The 16,630-nt window shown below is 30.8% G+C and overlaps 2 protein-coding genes across 2 annotated transcripts; both read right to left on the bottom strand.

The window, feature by feature from the left end:
- Positions 1-1,814: 1,814 nt before the first annotated feature.
- Positions 1,815-13,088, bottom strand: LOC105325965 (ras-related protein Rab-43). The gene is made up of 4 exons (XM_011425779.4): positions 12,810-13,088; positions 11,326-11,509; positions 9,804-9,949; positions 1,815-5,157 (listed from the first exon to the last, which is right to left on the bottom strand). The coding sequence occupies exons 1-4, from the start codon at positions 13,005-13,007 to the stop codon at positions 5,044-5,046; spliced, it is 642 nt and encodes a 213-aa protein (XP_011424081.1). The 5' UTR covers positions 13,008-13,088; the 3' UTR covers positions 1,815-5,043.
- A 429-nt stretch (positions 13,089-13,517) lies between these two features.
- Positions 13,518-15,937, bottom strand: LOC105325964 (uncharacterized). Its single transcript, XM_011425778.4, has 3 exons — positions 15,780-15,937; positions 15,084-15,314; positions 13,518-14,174 (listed from the first exon to the last, which is right to left on the bottom strand). The coding sequence occupies exons 2-3, from the start codon at positions 15,293-15,295 to the stop codon at positions 13,985-13,987; spliced, it is 402 nt and encodes a 133-aa protein (XP_011424080.3). The 5' UTR covers positions 15,296-15,314; positions 15,780-15,937; the 3' UTR covers positions 13,518-13,984.
- Positions 15,938-16,630: the final 693 nt, after the last annotated feature.

A 16,630-nucleotide genomic window follows, 5' to 3' on the forward strand; every position in this document is an offset into this window, starting at 1 on the left:
CAGTTTCTAAGGCGAGGCAAGCTACTGACAAACAAGTTGATAAAACAGGACTATCAAAGTCTCGTTTGAAGTCATCTTTTCGTAAGTTCTATGGTCGATACAACGACCTTGTCAGAAATACAATCCACTGGGTTGCATGCTGACTGACGTTTTTATACTAATTGTTAGACCATAATTAATCACCTAATTGTCTACGGACTTTTCCGGATTTTTTTTTCGATTACGACAAAGAGCACACGGCGGGAGTGACCGGTCAGCAGAGGATGCTCACTTCTCCTTGGGACCTGATCCTACCTCTATCTTTTTAGAGGTCCTTGTTGCTCTGCTTTGAATTTGTACTTCGTTTTATGGATTTTTTAGATGGTTGACAGTTTGTTATTGTAATTTTTTCATTTCAAAAATAAAAATAAAAAAATTTATGTCTAAATGAAAGTTATTTCAAAAATCATCTCAGCGCCTTTTCATTGTTTTCTAAATGAACAAGTTCCTTTCATGGAGGTACATATAGATTAAAACCATACTGCAACCATCCAGCCTAAAGTTATATCATCTGTGTTTTTCTTAGATAAGAAATTGTTTATTTTCCCTAGAAAATAATACTAAACAGCTTCAAAGCGATTTCTGATTGTTTATTAGCAATTTACCATTGGGAAGAAACTGGATAATTGGATTATGTTAATATGATAAATTAGATAATACACAAATATTTGAAATCAGAACAAACGCAGTGCCTGGGTTATCTTTAATCAAGTATTGCAACAGTAATAGAAAAAAATTATAGAACAAATTTATGCCCAAAAAAAGAATTAAGGAGGATAGGTGGTCAACGTATTAACCTACTTAACATTTTGAGATAGGATTTGATAATTTATGAACTTTTCTTAGGCATTGAAAAGTTTCATTTTAGCGTTTAAATTTGATTTTATATATATATATATATATATATATATATATATATATATATATATATATATATATATATATATATATATTTATATAAACTGGCAATGACTAAGGAGACCTTTTTTAAAATTAAGAGAAAAATAAAAAAGGGGGTTGCAATTCAAATTTTTTGACTCAAGTAAGTAAAAGAACATATATTATTTCCAACAGTTAAGAGATAGTAAATCGTTCTGTGTTACGATGCATTCATAAAAGTTAAAAAAAATAACTTTACACAATACTTTAGTTATCTACTAATAAGTCCAGTGATGTATATTGTTAAACGGCATATTACTGACTGATCATAAAAAAATAACCAAGAAAATTTCAAAACAAAATGAGTAAATATTTTAAACAATAATAAGAGTTTATATCTGTATCAGTTTCCCGAAAAAAGACGATGTCCAGTTCTAATATTAAAGAAAACTGGAATGCAAAGTAAATCGTATTAGAAAAAAATTATGAGTTTTTCAAAAAAAAACCCCAAAATTGTCTTTCATGAGTTTTCTGTAATGTAAATGAGGAAAATTACATAAAAGTTTCGTTAAAACGAAAATTATTTGGGTTTTTTAGTAGCAAGAGTTTCATTTATTATTCCAATAAATCAAATAATGCCACAATTCTTCACACTCAAAATTTGCACATATTAAAATTGCCATATTTAGTGCAAGAACCCATAATAGTAGAGAAATGAGAAAATGTTATGTTCATTTGATCCCTTCTTAATGACAAGTCCATAATTACTATGATTATAATCATTAGTTTTTAAAGAAGCATGTTATTTATTGTATTCTAGAATTTCTAACCATCTTTACATGAAGCGGTCACCTTATGAGGATATTTTGATCACAAAAAAAGAAGAAATCGTTGCATTGACCGTAAAAGCATTTTAATAAACAAAAACTGTATGACAAAAGTAAGAACAGAATATTGTGTATTGTGATCAACATCAATTGCTTCACCCACTCACAATGATATTCTTTTAGAAAGAAAATAATCAAAAATAACTTCCAATAAAGCAAGCAATGTTATACTCGACACCAAATGAAGTTAAAAATGGCCATAAAAACGAATGGTAAGAATGTGCTATCCATAATAAAAGAACAAATTCTGTTTAAGATGATCCCTGTTTCTAAAGAAAAATTCTTAGGGGAGCATTTCACAGTGGTATACATATCAATCTAATATAGTTTATTTTAAAACAATATGCTTTTAAAACCTTCATTCAAATCAGTGTGTGACTATACGAACAACCCGGATTTCATTGATTTAGTTTATACTATGTAAATAATCTATTACTGGTACATTTTTAAAAAGTTAGCGACTCCTATAAAATTTTATCGTTAATTCCAATTAAAAAGATCACAAAATATCTGATATAATAATTACAAAACTTCAAGAGGAAGAACATCATTACTAGTAATAAACATATATTATCGGACATTCTATACACTGAGGTAAATAGTAAAATCAGAAAGGATAAAATACATTTAAATGAGAGGACATTTCATTTCTATCTATATATTAAGATCTTGTACAGTACAACTGAAGGTCAGAGATATATAAAAAGAGGGAATGAAAGCACTTTAAATCCAGGTAAACAATTCAAGATACGTAATCTTTACATGAGTCAAGCTCTAAATATAAAGAAGTAGCCTTCAGTATTGTTTACATATAATGTAAATAGAAAAACATAGATCTTTAACTGTCATCATATATAATCAAAGATTAAAGACACCATGACAAACGTGTAATTGGATAGTCAAAAATGATCAGATTAAATTAAATCTTGAGGACTTACAGTAAATTTACATAATCAATTTTGAAGGCGGGAAACAGTTTTCCCCCTTTTTAATTTATTGCTATCTACAAACACTAAAGAGAAAAGCACTGAAAAAACACAATTCACACCCAAGACATTACTTCCAAAATAAAACCTTAATTAGATACTGACATTTAATGCACTTTATTAACACTCTTTTCAAAAACCAGGGTGTTGTAAGAGTAAGTAAATAATTAAACCATTTGACTTTCATGCATAAAAGTAATCTTTTTGTAACTAAGTAATATTTAAGTGGTTGGTTCTAGAAAATCAAAGATAATCTTTTCAATAGTAACACTGATATTTCCTTATCATCGAGGTGGATAAGAGTGCATGTTTCCGTTTTCAAAAATCTTTCATAATATATAAAACAAAAATACAACACGACTACTAGTAATACATAACTCATTTAAATACAACATATGAATATATATATATATATATATATATATATATATATATATATATATATATATATATATATAAAACAGCAGGTATTTGAATTAACCGAAAAATCGCATGAAAAAGTTCAGTCAATAAAAAAAAAACAACGATTGAAAATAGTCAGCTTTTCAACCAATATGTCATGTGAAGTCTTTTTCGTGTATATATAAACACTCCATTTAAATACTACCCAAGTATAAAATATTCAATACATAGAACTGTTTAAAATAGTATAGATAATATAAACACAGCAACCTGAGTTATAAGGCAAATATTGCGTTTTTGCGATACTCTGGTTTCATCAATATTCGTTGAATACCAATTTTGTTGATTTCGTTGCTAAGTTTTTCCTTGAAATTAAATATTCATTGAACTGCAATTTCTACTTATATTTTGTATTGATACGGTCATTGGCCACGAATTTACGTATCCTTGAAACTGTGTTTTTCACTTAATCCACGAAAATTGATATCCTTGAATATTAATGAAACCACAGTATTACAACGAATTGAATATACTTTCCAGTTATTTTCAATGTAGTTTTCAGTCAAGAGGAAATATTCTAAAATCTCTGTTAATAAATTTTTAAAATGAATATTTAACGTTTGTTAAAATTAGTATTTTAGTCATTTTGAGTTATCAAATAGTCAAAGCTTGATATTTCCTGATTGCAAAAACGAATATCTGAATTATGATGAAATTCACTTTAAATAAGTTTTTTATTAATTTAATTGACAGAAAACTTAAGGAAATTGAACATCGTGCCGGAAACTTCATCAAAATTATATCTTTAACCTATCTTACGGTAAAGATCTTTAAAAAATCAAATATAATAAGTGAAACGAATATTTGTTGTCCTTTGTACAGTGAATAATCGTTTCTGACTTATAAATTAAGTAAAAATCAAATCTATTTTATTTAAACTGTCATAAAAAAATAAGAAATAATTTGGCTGCTTACGTTTACATATCGATCTTTTTATGAATTAATACACAGAAATTTTTATTTAATAGCTTTCTATAAATTATAAGATGTGAAGAAAAGTGAGTTAATTTGATAAATTGATATTTATATGTGGTTGTGTATATACTTACTAATAGTCTTACTCTCGTTTTACAGGAAAAATACAAAGGGAAAAAAATATTATCTCGTGAAGGTAATCAGCATTTCTGAATTATATTTCATTAACATTTGAAAGTAAAATAATACGTGGGCATGCTTATAATTTATGGAGTTTTCTAAAATTGCATTGTTCTTATTAAAGATTACAATATATAAACGCTTGTAGAAAAAACTCTTCCACAAAATTCTCTCAAACGTACCTGTCATACATTAGTAATATTTTTGTTCAAATTCCTACACCAATTTCATGGGTGAAAAATTTTGTGTTGTATTTAATTATGCGTTAACTCCGTAAAAATATCATACACTTTGATGAGTTATTTAACAAAAAAGTCATATTAGTTTTTTCGTTTCTTGGAATTGATCGTAATTAATGAAATTCACTGAAAGTAACATCAATACAATGAAATGAAAAAAAACATGTCAAAGCAATACTCCTCATACCAAATTTCCTTAACAAAAAAATCATTCAATTGTTTTGGAATGAACAGTTTTACACTCGAATATCAGCCAAACACATTCACAACAACTTAGCACAAACAGGAAATTGTGCACATGATATCCTTCCCCAAAATAAAGCATACATCATCAATCAGACATTTTCATCTAAAATACAGTCAATTGCACAAATTATGGCTATCAACAGTACTCATCAGTGTTAGCACTATTCATATTACGCATCGGTTCAATCAATATAGTCTGTAGATTTCATACTAGCTTCCACAGCAGTTGAAACCTCCTCCAACACTTCGAGAATTCAGCTGAATTTTACTGGAGGAAGTAGTGTTCTCGATGCCAGAATCTCCGCCATATTTTTTCTTCAATTCCTTGGAAGAAAATTGAAAGTTTATTGAGTTATATATAATAGCAATACTAAAGCGGCAGATTGCAACATTCTGATGTGCAATTTCCAAACAGTCAAGAAAATTGCTCAGAGTTTAAGATTACCTCTATAGATAGATTGAATTATCAAAAATAAGTCAACTGTTTGATTCTAGTTCAATAATTTATCCTTTTTCAAGTATTAGGTAGTGACGTACTATTGATCTTTCAAATTCAACAACGTTGTGAATAGATTTAAAATATATGTACGGTCTGTTTAATCTTTTGTGAGTTTTTAACGAATACTCCACAACAAGATTTTGATTCTTTTACTTTATACAACCCCCAAAGAATAATGAGGCTACCATAACTGTCTTTTCTATGATACAATTTGAGTCAGCCAAGGTGATACTTGATTTATTAATTATGAACTAGGTTTGTTTCTTATATTAATAAAACGAAACATATATGGATCTACCAACTACTGTGGTTTCATCAATATTCGTTGAATACCAATTTTCGTGGATTTCGTTGTTAATTTGATCCACGAAATCCAATGTTCATCGAAGTGCAATTTCTATTAAGATTTTGTATTGATATGGTCATTGGTCTCGAATTTACGTATTCTTGAAACTGTGATATTCACTGTATCCACGAAAATTGATAAGCTTGAATATTAATGAAAACACAGTAATTTGTTAAGATTTTTTGCACTTAGAAGATTTGATAAGAAATAAACTTTCAATGACTCAACATTATCAAGACTGCCACGTATTCAACAGAATGATATGCAAAATTGAAAGGTTTCGTAATTATTGCTTAAAGAGGTTCCTTTCTAATTTTTACATTACCTTTATTATGATTAACACTTCAAGAAAATTTTGTCTTTACTTTTCATTTACTTTTGAAAATTGTTTTTTTTTTTAAAGAGTAGGACGTTTTTAAAAATTTACTTCTGTGAAAAGTGATTAAAAAATCGGAACTATGCATGTCATGAAAAACTTTTTTTTCAAAAACAGCAAGCGTATACGATCAATAGAAAAGAAGAAAAAATATAATTCTAATCTTAGTTTATGAAATGTTAGTATATGATTTCTCATTAATTCTATGTCGAATGATTTTTTTTAAGCATATTTATTCCTCTCTTTTGCATCCGAATAAAACAGTTTCTTTAACCATAATGACATATATCAATATATTCTACGTAAATGGTATTTCCTACCACTCTTCATTATTAATACCACAAAATACAATTAAAACTACGTGAGAAATGCATCGTACCTTAGTGTAAAGAACGAATCGTAATGCTTGAGGTGTTTCGTTTAACCTTGTATGATGTCAATCTGTCCATTAACTGTTTAATACTCTCCACACTATAACTAAAAACTGTAACGTTATAACTTAAAGAGCTTGTTTTCTCATCAATGAATTGAGATTAAAGATGTATTTAGCCCACATTCATTTAGCACGTGAGAGACTGGCAGTGGATTTCAAATTTGTAGGGTATGTCCCAAAGGTGAAGTACATGCTCAGACTAATTACATGTAGGACTGGAAGTGAATATCAGTTTCACATTTATAAATTATAATGCTTCCAAATTCAATTCATTTTTTTTCTCAAAACTTCATTAGGATGCATGTAAAAAAAAATGCAAATGTAGTTAAACACAGATATAAAAAAATATTTAAATAATTTCTTCAAATCATTAAAAAAAAAGAGTTCAGTATCTGAATACTGAAGAATATAAATTTTGATTTGCAAAAAATACCCTCAAAAAACATATAGCAATTCAAGAACAAAAATGAAAATGAATATAAAGTAGTATTAATTCTGGCCTACTAGTTTTATATTTAGGCATTTTATATAACTTTTCTTACATGCAATTAATGAATAAAATTTTAATAGTTAATAAAAGTTTATATTAATTCTAACATACAGATATTGTAGCGAATTTTAAACTGTTTCGTAGACACTAAAGTATGGTATGCCTCAACTGCCTTCTGTAGATAATCTTCATAATATGATGATACTTAAACATTACTTGCTGATAATTTAACATTACATGATGGTACTTTAACATTACATGCTGATACTTCAACATTATGTAATGGAACTTTAACATTGCGTGCTGATACTTCAACATTACATGCTCACCTGATAGTTTAACATTACATGATGCTACTTTAACATTACATGCTGATACTTCAACATTACATGCTGATACTTCATAACATGATGATACTTCACTATGCTATGGTTCTAAAAATAGGGAAGTGTCGCCTTGGGATCAAAACATGCTATTAGTAAAACTCAGAACATGCACGTGGATGCCTTTTAAGTTTTAACACTGGGCTGTTTTTGTGTAGGAGTGGACAATGTAAGCACTGATTTGTTCAACAGTACAGTTACTGCTACAATCAGATTCAATAGCAATGCAATGTTTTATCCTTTGGATGAATGGGGCCATGATCTTATAAGCTGTATGTGTGGTTATCGTAATACATTGCACTCAAACAAATCGTATGTTCCGCCATTATTTTTGTTCAGTAGAGATCCTCTCTTATGAGCTGTAGTGTACTCTGTACTTCTTCAGTTCCAGCCTTTTTATTTTTACAAGTATTTATGCAGATGCATTAAGATACTGAAATTAAGCAATATAATCACTGTAAATGCTTGATGAAGCCAAACTCATTTTAATTACTCTCCCTTTAACCGACATGCTTTTTGTGGAAACTTACATAACATAAAAAAAGTTTTTACGAACTGACCATTTCATTTTTTTTTAAACAAGGTGAAAACACATATGTAAATATGGAATTCAATCATATGTAGATTAATAGATCAAATATATTAAAATATGGTGCAACTGACCCCCTCCCCCCTCCCCCTTTTTTTTTTTTTAAATTTACTTGTCGAGATTCAGTGGTAGGTCTGTGCCCCTAAATGATGCTAGCGCTATATGCCTGCACTGGGATCTACTGGTTGATTGCTTGTACTCTGATTCCCTTAAAAGTCCCTCACACATGTATAGCATCATTCATTGGGAGAGCCCAGTGTTAAAAACTTTACAGGCATCCATGTGTTCTGAGTTTTAGCATATTTCGATCCCAAGGCGACGCTTCCCTATTCTTAGAACCACCGCATAGTGAAGTAACATCAGATAATGAAGTATCCACCAGTAGTGTTAAAATATCAGCACGTAATGTTAAAGTGACATCATGTTATGTTAAAGTATCAGCAAGTAATGTTGAAGTATCAGCACATAATGTTGAAGTATCAGCATGTAATGTTAAAGTGTCATCCTATTATGAAGATTATCTACATAAGGCAGTTGAGGCATTCCATACTAAAGCATTTATAAATAATATACCAATATTCCAAAGAGTTTACACCTGGAGGATTTAATGGCTATTAAAGATACATGCATGCCTGTGCAAGTCATTTTCATATCTTAAGACTTATAGAACAGTCACGATTTCGAAATTTCAAGTGAATATGTCCATGTTGTTCCAAAGCCATTAAAAACTAACCTCTGCAGATTACAAACAAACCATCATAATTTACCACAAAATAATGATAAACAACAATTATTGTTAAGTCAACAATATATTTTAGATTGTGTGCAAGTTTGAGCATTTTTTCCCATTTATTTCACATTACAGATTTTTCAGAGCATTTTATTTTACACTGAGCAAGAATAATAAAATGCAACAAAAAAGTTTCATTTACTTCAGAATTAACCAAAAGTTATGCTTTTTAAAAAAATTCCTGAACTTACTCAACTTAATGAGCATTAAGTTTATTATTTAGTAAAACGTGATTCAAATTCACAATTGTTTAATATCATGTTCATAAAAAAAAATTGGTTTTTTGTCCTTTTCTCTGTATTCTCATTCTGTAACTCTCTCTGATTGGTATCTTGTACATTAAACAATTAATTATCAAACTCCACATTATTTGTATAGCTTGTTAGGGAAATTACATTTATTTCAACACTACTGGTGAGATTTTTTTCTAAAAAAATGGGAAGGAACCATCAAATTCACGAAAACAAGAAAATTTAGGCAGTGCAGCAAGTATGGTGGAAGATGGGTAATGGTACCTGATGATGTTATTTACTGTTTTTATGATAATTATATCAGATAACAAATAAACCTATACACACTGCAATGTTACATCACATCACTAATGTCTATAATCACTGCATTGTGATGTCACTTTATTTACCCCCAGCTTCAGCAGGGCAAATGGAAATTCATATCAGGCTTGATAACCAATCAGATCCCCTTTTACAAGCTATGCTCGAATTAAATATGTTGAAAATGTCATTTTTTTTCCTTTTATAAATAAATCGTTTAGGGTGGATTTTCCTCTTCGTTCTTATCTTTGATGTTTTGTTGTATATTACAGATTCATGTATCATATAATACAGTCAGTCTATGCTTTTTTGCAAAATGACTCACAACTGCATGGTACTATATATAAATATAGTCATCACAGTGCTTACTTTGTTTGAAATTCCAATTAAATTATTTAGTTAAAAATATTTTCTTAGAAAGACTTTCAAGCACTATATAAATGAATACATCCATGCACATCAAGTCTTATCAACAGATGGTTACTTTCCTGTGTATTGTGAAACATAATTTACCTTCGCCATTTCCATAAAGAGTTCTTCTATATTAGTGTTTTCTTTAGCACTGGTTTCTATGGCATCAACCATCCCATGATGCTGAGCAAAAGCTTTGGCCTCTGATAAATTCACCTCCCGCAGGTGCTCCATATCTTTCTTGTTTCCTTAAATTATGAATATTATCATTCATCAATAAACAAATTAAAATAATATTATGATAATTTATATAATGCAAAATTGAATTTTGATAGATAACGAATCTTCTTCATTCCTGGGCATTGTACATGTACTTGTTGGGTTTTAATTTCATGCATTGGGAAATTGTTTTAGGACCTCAAAAACAAAGTTATCAATTTTCATTACATAAATAAAACCAGTTAATGCTGTAGAAGTAGAAATATTTGTTGAGTATTTAATTTTGTTAGTTTCGTTTGCATTTTAAATCAACAAATTTAAATCCATGAAGAATTTTTAACCAAAGTATTAATAAATACAAAGAGGTTAGCATATGACGAAATTAAATGCCAACGAAATTTTATTTGGTTCAAAAACAACGAAATTTTGACCCAACGAAAATATGTGCTTCTTCAGGACATGTGAAATATTCTTGCTCTTATCAAGGACCAAGGAAGCAAGGTAAAGAACAGTAACTCTTGTAAACTTGTAAGAAAGTAAATTAAGAACCATAAATAATATCTTTTACAAATATGCTGAATTAGTTACACCTGTATACACTGAAATTCATTTGGACGATTGATTTTGTTGTTATTTCTATTTCCTTGAAATATGAATCAATAAATCATTTTGATCTTTTTCTCTCTTTTAAGAACATGTAAAAGTGTAAGTTTCCATCCTGCTTATATAATAGAAAAGGAAATTGAGCAATACATTTACATTTATGTGTACTCTTTATCCAACAAGTACAGGACACAATATACACAAAATCTTTCAATTGAATTAAACCTTGAGTCTTGAATCATCACTATATAGACATCAATTAATACTGTGTTATCCAATTTTAAGGATGTTCCTTTTTTCAATTGATTCACCAAACTATTCAAGCAAGTCAACGATTAATTTGCTTACAACAGTGTGCTCTTGTTGTTTCAAAATCATTTTCCTTCTGAAATTTATTCTTATTTGGAAAAAAAAAATCAACTTTCATAGATACAACAAAGAAAAGCATACTTTGAAAAAAAAGAAAGAAAATGAAATATATACAACTGGTAAACATTTTTACAGTCATTCAAGACTTTATATATTTTCATCCATCAACTAATTACGTGATCAGACCCCTAGTTTTACATGCGTGTTATTCTTACGTGACTTAGTACTTCATATAGTAAAATCATACATTAATTCTGATAACTCACAAGCTAGTAGTATTGCAAGTTTTAGAGAGTGAGCAGATATTTATAAGATAAACATGATAGGATGAAAATTCATTTGTCATATCAAGTGCCATATGACCCTTAAAGCATTGAGGATGTTTCGCAAGCTCTCCCAGTAAGTGGTTTCCACTTTATATAAGAGTAATCACCTATTATACACTGCACAATGTTTGGTCCCGCATATCTTTTTACATCTTCAATCCATCGAGGCACACTTTCAAAGGACCCCTTTTTGGTGATGTCATAAGCAATTATGACACCATTGGCACTACGGTAGTAGCTTTGGGTGATGGTTCGAAACCTCTCTTGACCGGCAGTATCCCAGATCTGGAGCTGAAACGTGTAATTAGACATGTTATAGATAAATAGTTAATGACATCATAAATTTTCTTGCATTAGTCTACGTTACTCCTTTGGATTTTCAAAACTTGGCATAAGATTTAGCTGCAGATCTTAAGCTCAAAGGAAAACTTGGGTTGAATAATTATACCAAGCCATGTTAGTTCCTCACATACCAAAATTTTTACAATTTATGATATACAATAACATGTAAATAAATTTGCATTAGTTTTGGACTGATCAATCTAAGTTCCCTACTCATAGTTTGCAAATAATTTGGTACTTTAATATAAAAATATTCCTCTGACATTTTACTACAACTAAAATCACTTAACTTGCTTATAAATTTCTTATAAATACTCTAACAAGCCACATGAGGGGATTGAGTGTGACTAATTTTCATGTTTTGTAAAAGGGAGCTCTCAATCTACACATGAATTTAACATACATCACTTTCCTAGGTTTGTCTTCAAGAGAAAGTCTGAGGCAATTAAATTTAGTGATAACAACTTTGTCAAATGTCTGAATGATTTGTTAGACCAGTACATGCTACACATATTTTCCCAGAATGCATTATACTTTGTCCCAAGTTTAAGTTTTAATCACTTTCTGCTTAATATTTTGAAAATCATTAATACCTTTGTGCCCAAACAACAGTCATTCACCACTGCTGACCATGTGAATGAAAAAAGTCCATTTTTCTGTTTTGAAACACCCCCTCTACCACTTCTTGTTTAAATACACACACACGATTCTATTGGTATTTTGTATTGCAAACAAAATGAAAAGTATCCAAATGATATATTTTCGAAATTGGGCAAAGGGGTCTTGAGGATTTCTAATGGATAAAATTTGTTATGTACCCAAAAGAAATTTCATTTTCATTCTTCTGAATTTCTTATGGTAATTAAATTATAAATAAGAGGAAAAAAGATGAAAGAAGAAATGATTTCAATTATTTTTTCACTGACATGTATGATGTATTTTTATTTACTACTTATTCAAAAAAGGGACAGAATACATTATTATTATTATATACAAAAATAAAGTTTTTTCCAAATTTTAGCATATGAAGAACTTTAGCTCTACATAATGTCAACCTGAGTTTTTCCACAGAGCTACATATCTGCAGCTACAATGTACAAGAGATTTATTTACAATATTCACTGCAAAATGAAAGTATACATCCGATCTCTTCCCCCTCTTATGAATTTGAAATCTTGAAAGTTTGAAACGAAACTAGAGAGAGGGTACTTTTATTTGATACACATTAGGTTGGACTACTTGTGGGTACCTTTATCAGCTTCCCATCAATCTGTAACGTCTTCATGGTAAAGTCCACCCCAATGGTCGACCCATGTTTCTCGACGTATGTTCCCGACTTGAACCTCTGTACAACGCAAGTCTTTCCAACTCCGGCGTCCCCAATTAACACAATCTTAAAAAGATAGTCAAAGGTGTCGTCCGAGTCTGTTCCTGGATACGGTCCCATCTAGTCAGCTGATGTCAATGAGATCATCTGTGTCGTGTTTTTGTTGTGAAAACGTAAACCGGAAGTGGTAGAGGGTGAAGAAGTGTCAGTCAACTCGTGCAAAGACTACTTCGTTCTTAGAAACGGTTTCCAATCGTACTTAGTTGAATCAGTTTATCAGTATAGTTTGAATCAACACTTTCCAAAAGTTATGCTCACCTTCGTTGAAAACCCTTTATAGTGATCCGCTAAGTATTAGCCTTTGTAATAGACCTATAAGGGTTTTGTCCTAACTTTGCGAAAGACATTATAATAAAATCCCTCTCCACCTTGTATGAAATAGGGACCCACAGTAAGAAAAAAGTACAAAAAATATCACACAACGTTTGGTAGTATGAACAAAATATTTGTTATTAGTGTGACTCTGCAAAGGAACGAACCCTTTACGTTCCATAGTCTGCCTACACGTCAATTTGTTACTTTCGTCTTCATCAGAACCAGCGGGACAAAAAAAATTCAAACAAAACCAAATTAAAACAAAAAGTCTTTATTGAAATTTGAACCTTCCTATCCGTCTGCAATGGCCCTGGGATAAGCCAAAGACAATATATTGTTGAATGAATAACAGAGGTCAATATTAACATACATGTATTAAGTAAAAGAGTAAGTAACACAATCAAAAACTAAAAACAAAAACAAATTCTAAAAAAATAAATGAAAAGTATGACTGGTTTAAAAAAAATAAATGAACACAGGACACAGTTTTTGTGATTCAAGCGTGTTTTCACCGAGAAAAGATAAAAACAAAGTAATAATTAAAATGATTATGGCCTTCCTACTTTGAAGTTAACATGTATATATTGTTATTTTCTAATATACAGTAACATTGATTACTTTTCTTTTAAACTACTTTTTTCAAAAAGAATGCACTTCTCTTCTATATAATTCGTAACTTCAAACTCATTTACATCAACTAGTCCACAACTGAAACATCAATTTCATCCAATGGTAGCAATGCAGATACACATCAACGTAATGACGAACACATCATAGGCGTGGTCAATTACAAATCCGACCAATGGACGAGCAGAAAACATGCAATGTGCGACGTCAATCAAGGTCACTACCATGGAGATCAATACGCCCCTCACGATCGCGTCAACACATGATCCAGACTTTAACAATGGCCTGTAGAAAAAATTCAAAAAATTATTTTTATTTTATATTTAATCACACTGTTTAAAATTCTAAATCACTGGACCCATTTTTTTGGTATTTATATACGTATTAATAATGTTCAATGACGATGGTTTAGAATTTTTTTGTCCTGCTAATCAAAATATTTACAAATATATATTATATATACACATGTATAACTTTTTGACTGTAAATTTAATAATCATCATGGTTAAATTAAATTTTCAGGGCAATTATGAGGAGTTTTCCGGATAAATCGATGATGTTATTTCTTAATTCAAATAGCATATTATATATAAATATATCTTATTTTCAACACTTTTTATGCATAATTTGTAAACATTACCATAAAACAGCATCGATTACAACGTCAACTTGTTTACCGAATTTGTTTAAGGGTCTCATATTAGACCCATTCTTTTTTTAGAAAAGGCAACAAATTTATACAGGGCAAACGAATGTGGAAATAAAAATTGGTAAAAACTTGAAGGTATCTATTTTAAAAATAAAAATCACATCGTTTAGATATTTAATGGCTTTCGTCTCACGCGCACTCTGTATTATTTTAATTTAAAGAAAAAAATTACTAATTTGTTAACAGAATGCAAAACTCATGTACATGTATTCTTGTACTAGTTTTAAAAAACCAATTTGCGTGTTTTAAGCATTAAAAGAATATTTTTAAAGACACTGGTACAACTCCGGGTCTTTTGATAGAACTTATTATAATTAGGGGCAATAGCGATGTCTGCTTGGTTGCGTGAAAGAAACCCCTTTTCGTCAATATCACGAATATAGATATGTATACGTCCAATTATGCATTCATTTAGAAATTATACTATTATTTAAGAACTACCTAATCAACTGAAGGACTAATTACACATTGCATAAGTTACCTACCCCAATGCAAAGTTGATCAAGAAGCCGAGAAGAGCGTACGAGACCATGGCTACCGGCATCGCCTTGGAGCAGTTGTTGGCAGCACGAACTTCCTCCTCCGTCTTCCCCGGGTATGTGACCCTCATCCAGGCGTTACCCAGCACCCTGGGGGAGTACCACAGTGCCCCCAGCAACTGGGAGGACACGATGCCCACGACAGCTCCGAGGACCATAGTCAACTACAGAGTTCAACTAAAAAAATACAACTTATAAATTTGTGTCATTTGCTGTGGCTATTAAAGAGCGTCACCTCTCAACGCAATAAACCCGATGACTTGATGAAAAGTGTGTCTATAGCAGGTTTAGGTTGAAATCTTGTTACTTATTTCTGCTATATACATGATTATGTACATGCGCTGGAGTGATTTAGTAAGTTGGGTAAAATGTAACTTATTATCTTATCACATTTAATAAACACTTGTACATTGAAACACTGAAGTAGAAAAATTCTAATAATTTATATACAGGAAATGGACCGTTTCCCATACATTGACCTACTTAGATAAAATTTTTCGCGCGCTTTCTACACTGTAGCTGTCAATATACTGCTGTTCACGCTATTTTCCAAAAGGTAGCGACATAGTTCGTTACTTCTTCAAACTCCACCTTTTGGCAGTTCAGTGAGCAATACAACATATAAAGATAAATGTTTGTTACCTGATTGTTTGGGGAGGGCGACTGCCGAGAGTCCTTCTCTAGATCTACCACGCGTGTCAGTGTGTACACAACGCCCGTATCAGACCCCGCTGATAACAAGTGTGCCACGGGGCGGATCTCCGGGGAAGGGGAGGCGGATCAACAAGAGGGCCAGGGGTGATCAATTATCAATGTTGTTTACTTTCTGAAACTTTACTGATCATTATGGGTTTAAATTTTCAGAAGGATTTAAAATCCCAAAACCACATTTTATAGATACATTTATGCACAGTATTAAGAAAGTCATGACATATTTCAATGTGCTAGCTGAAGCGTAAATCAAAAGCCAGAAAGTTAAAAGCTGTGATCGTTCTGAATATACATGTACATGTACATGTACATGTAGTTACATAATTTCGACTGAAATAAATAATTGTAAATCCGGTATTTTAATACAAATTTATTTCATGTTCTAGCAACTCTTCTCGCTTCCACTTAGCTGTTAAATGGTGCACATGCAAAGTTACCTGGAATAATAGACATACCGAATATTTATTGTAAGGGCCGATAGTACATGTACCTAGTTACTTAATCTTAGATTTCCATGGTAACCAATCACTAGTGAAACAATACATAATCAAGATAAAGAAAAGACGCGGATCCATGACTTTTCCCTATAGAAGATCTACCCTTAACATCCCCATCCCATTTTAAAAACATTAACTGGTATTTACGACAGGCTCCAACTCTCCAGAGGTTTGAGAGCAAAAATGGTTTTTTTGGCTTTTCGCCGCACAGCTTACATCAGCTTACATCAGTACCTGCAACATGCTGTACTAATGGGGTCATGGTTTTTCAGGGGTGGGTTGGTT

This window comes from Magallana gigas, chromosome 4 (assembly GCF_963853765.1).
Source record: "Magallana gigas chromosome 4, xbMagGiga1.1, whole genome shotgun sequence".
NCBI classification, from domain to species: Eukaryota; Metazoa; Mollusca; class Bivalvia; order Ostreida; family Ostreidae; genus Magallana; species Magallana gigas.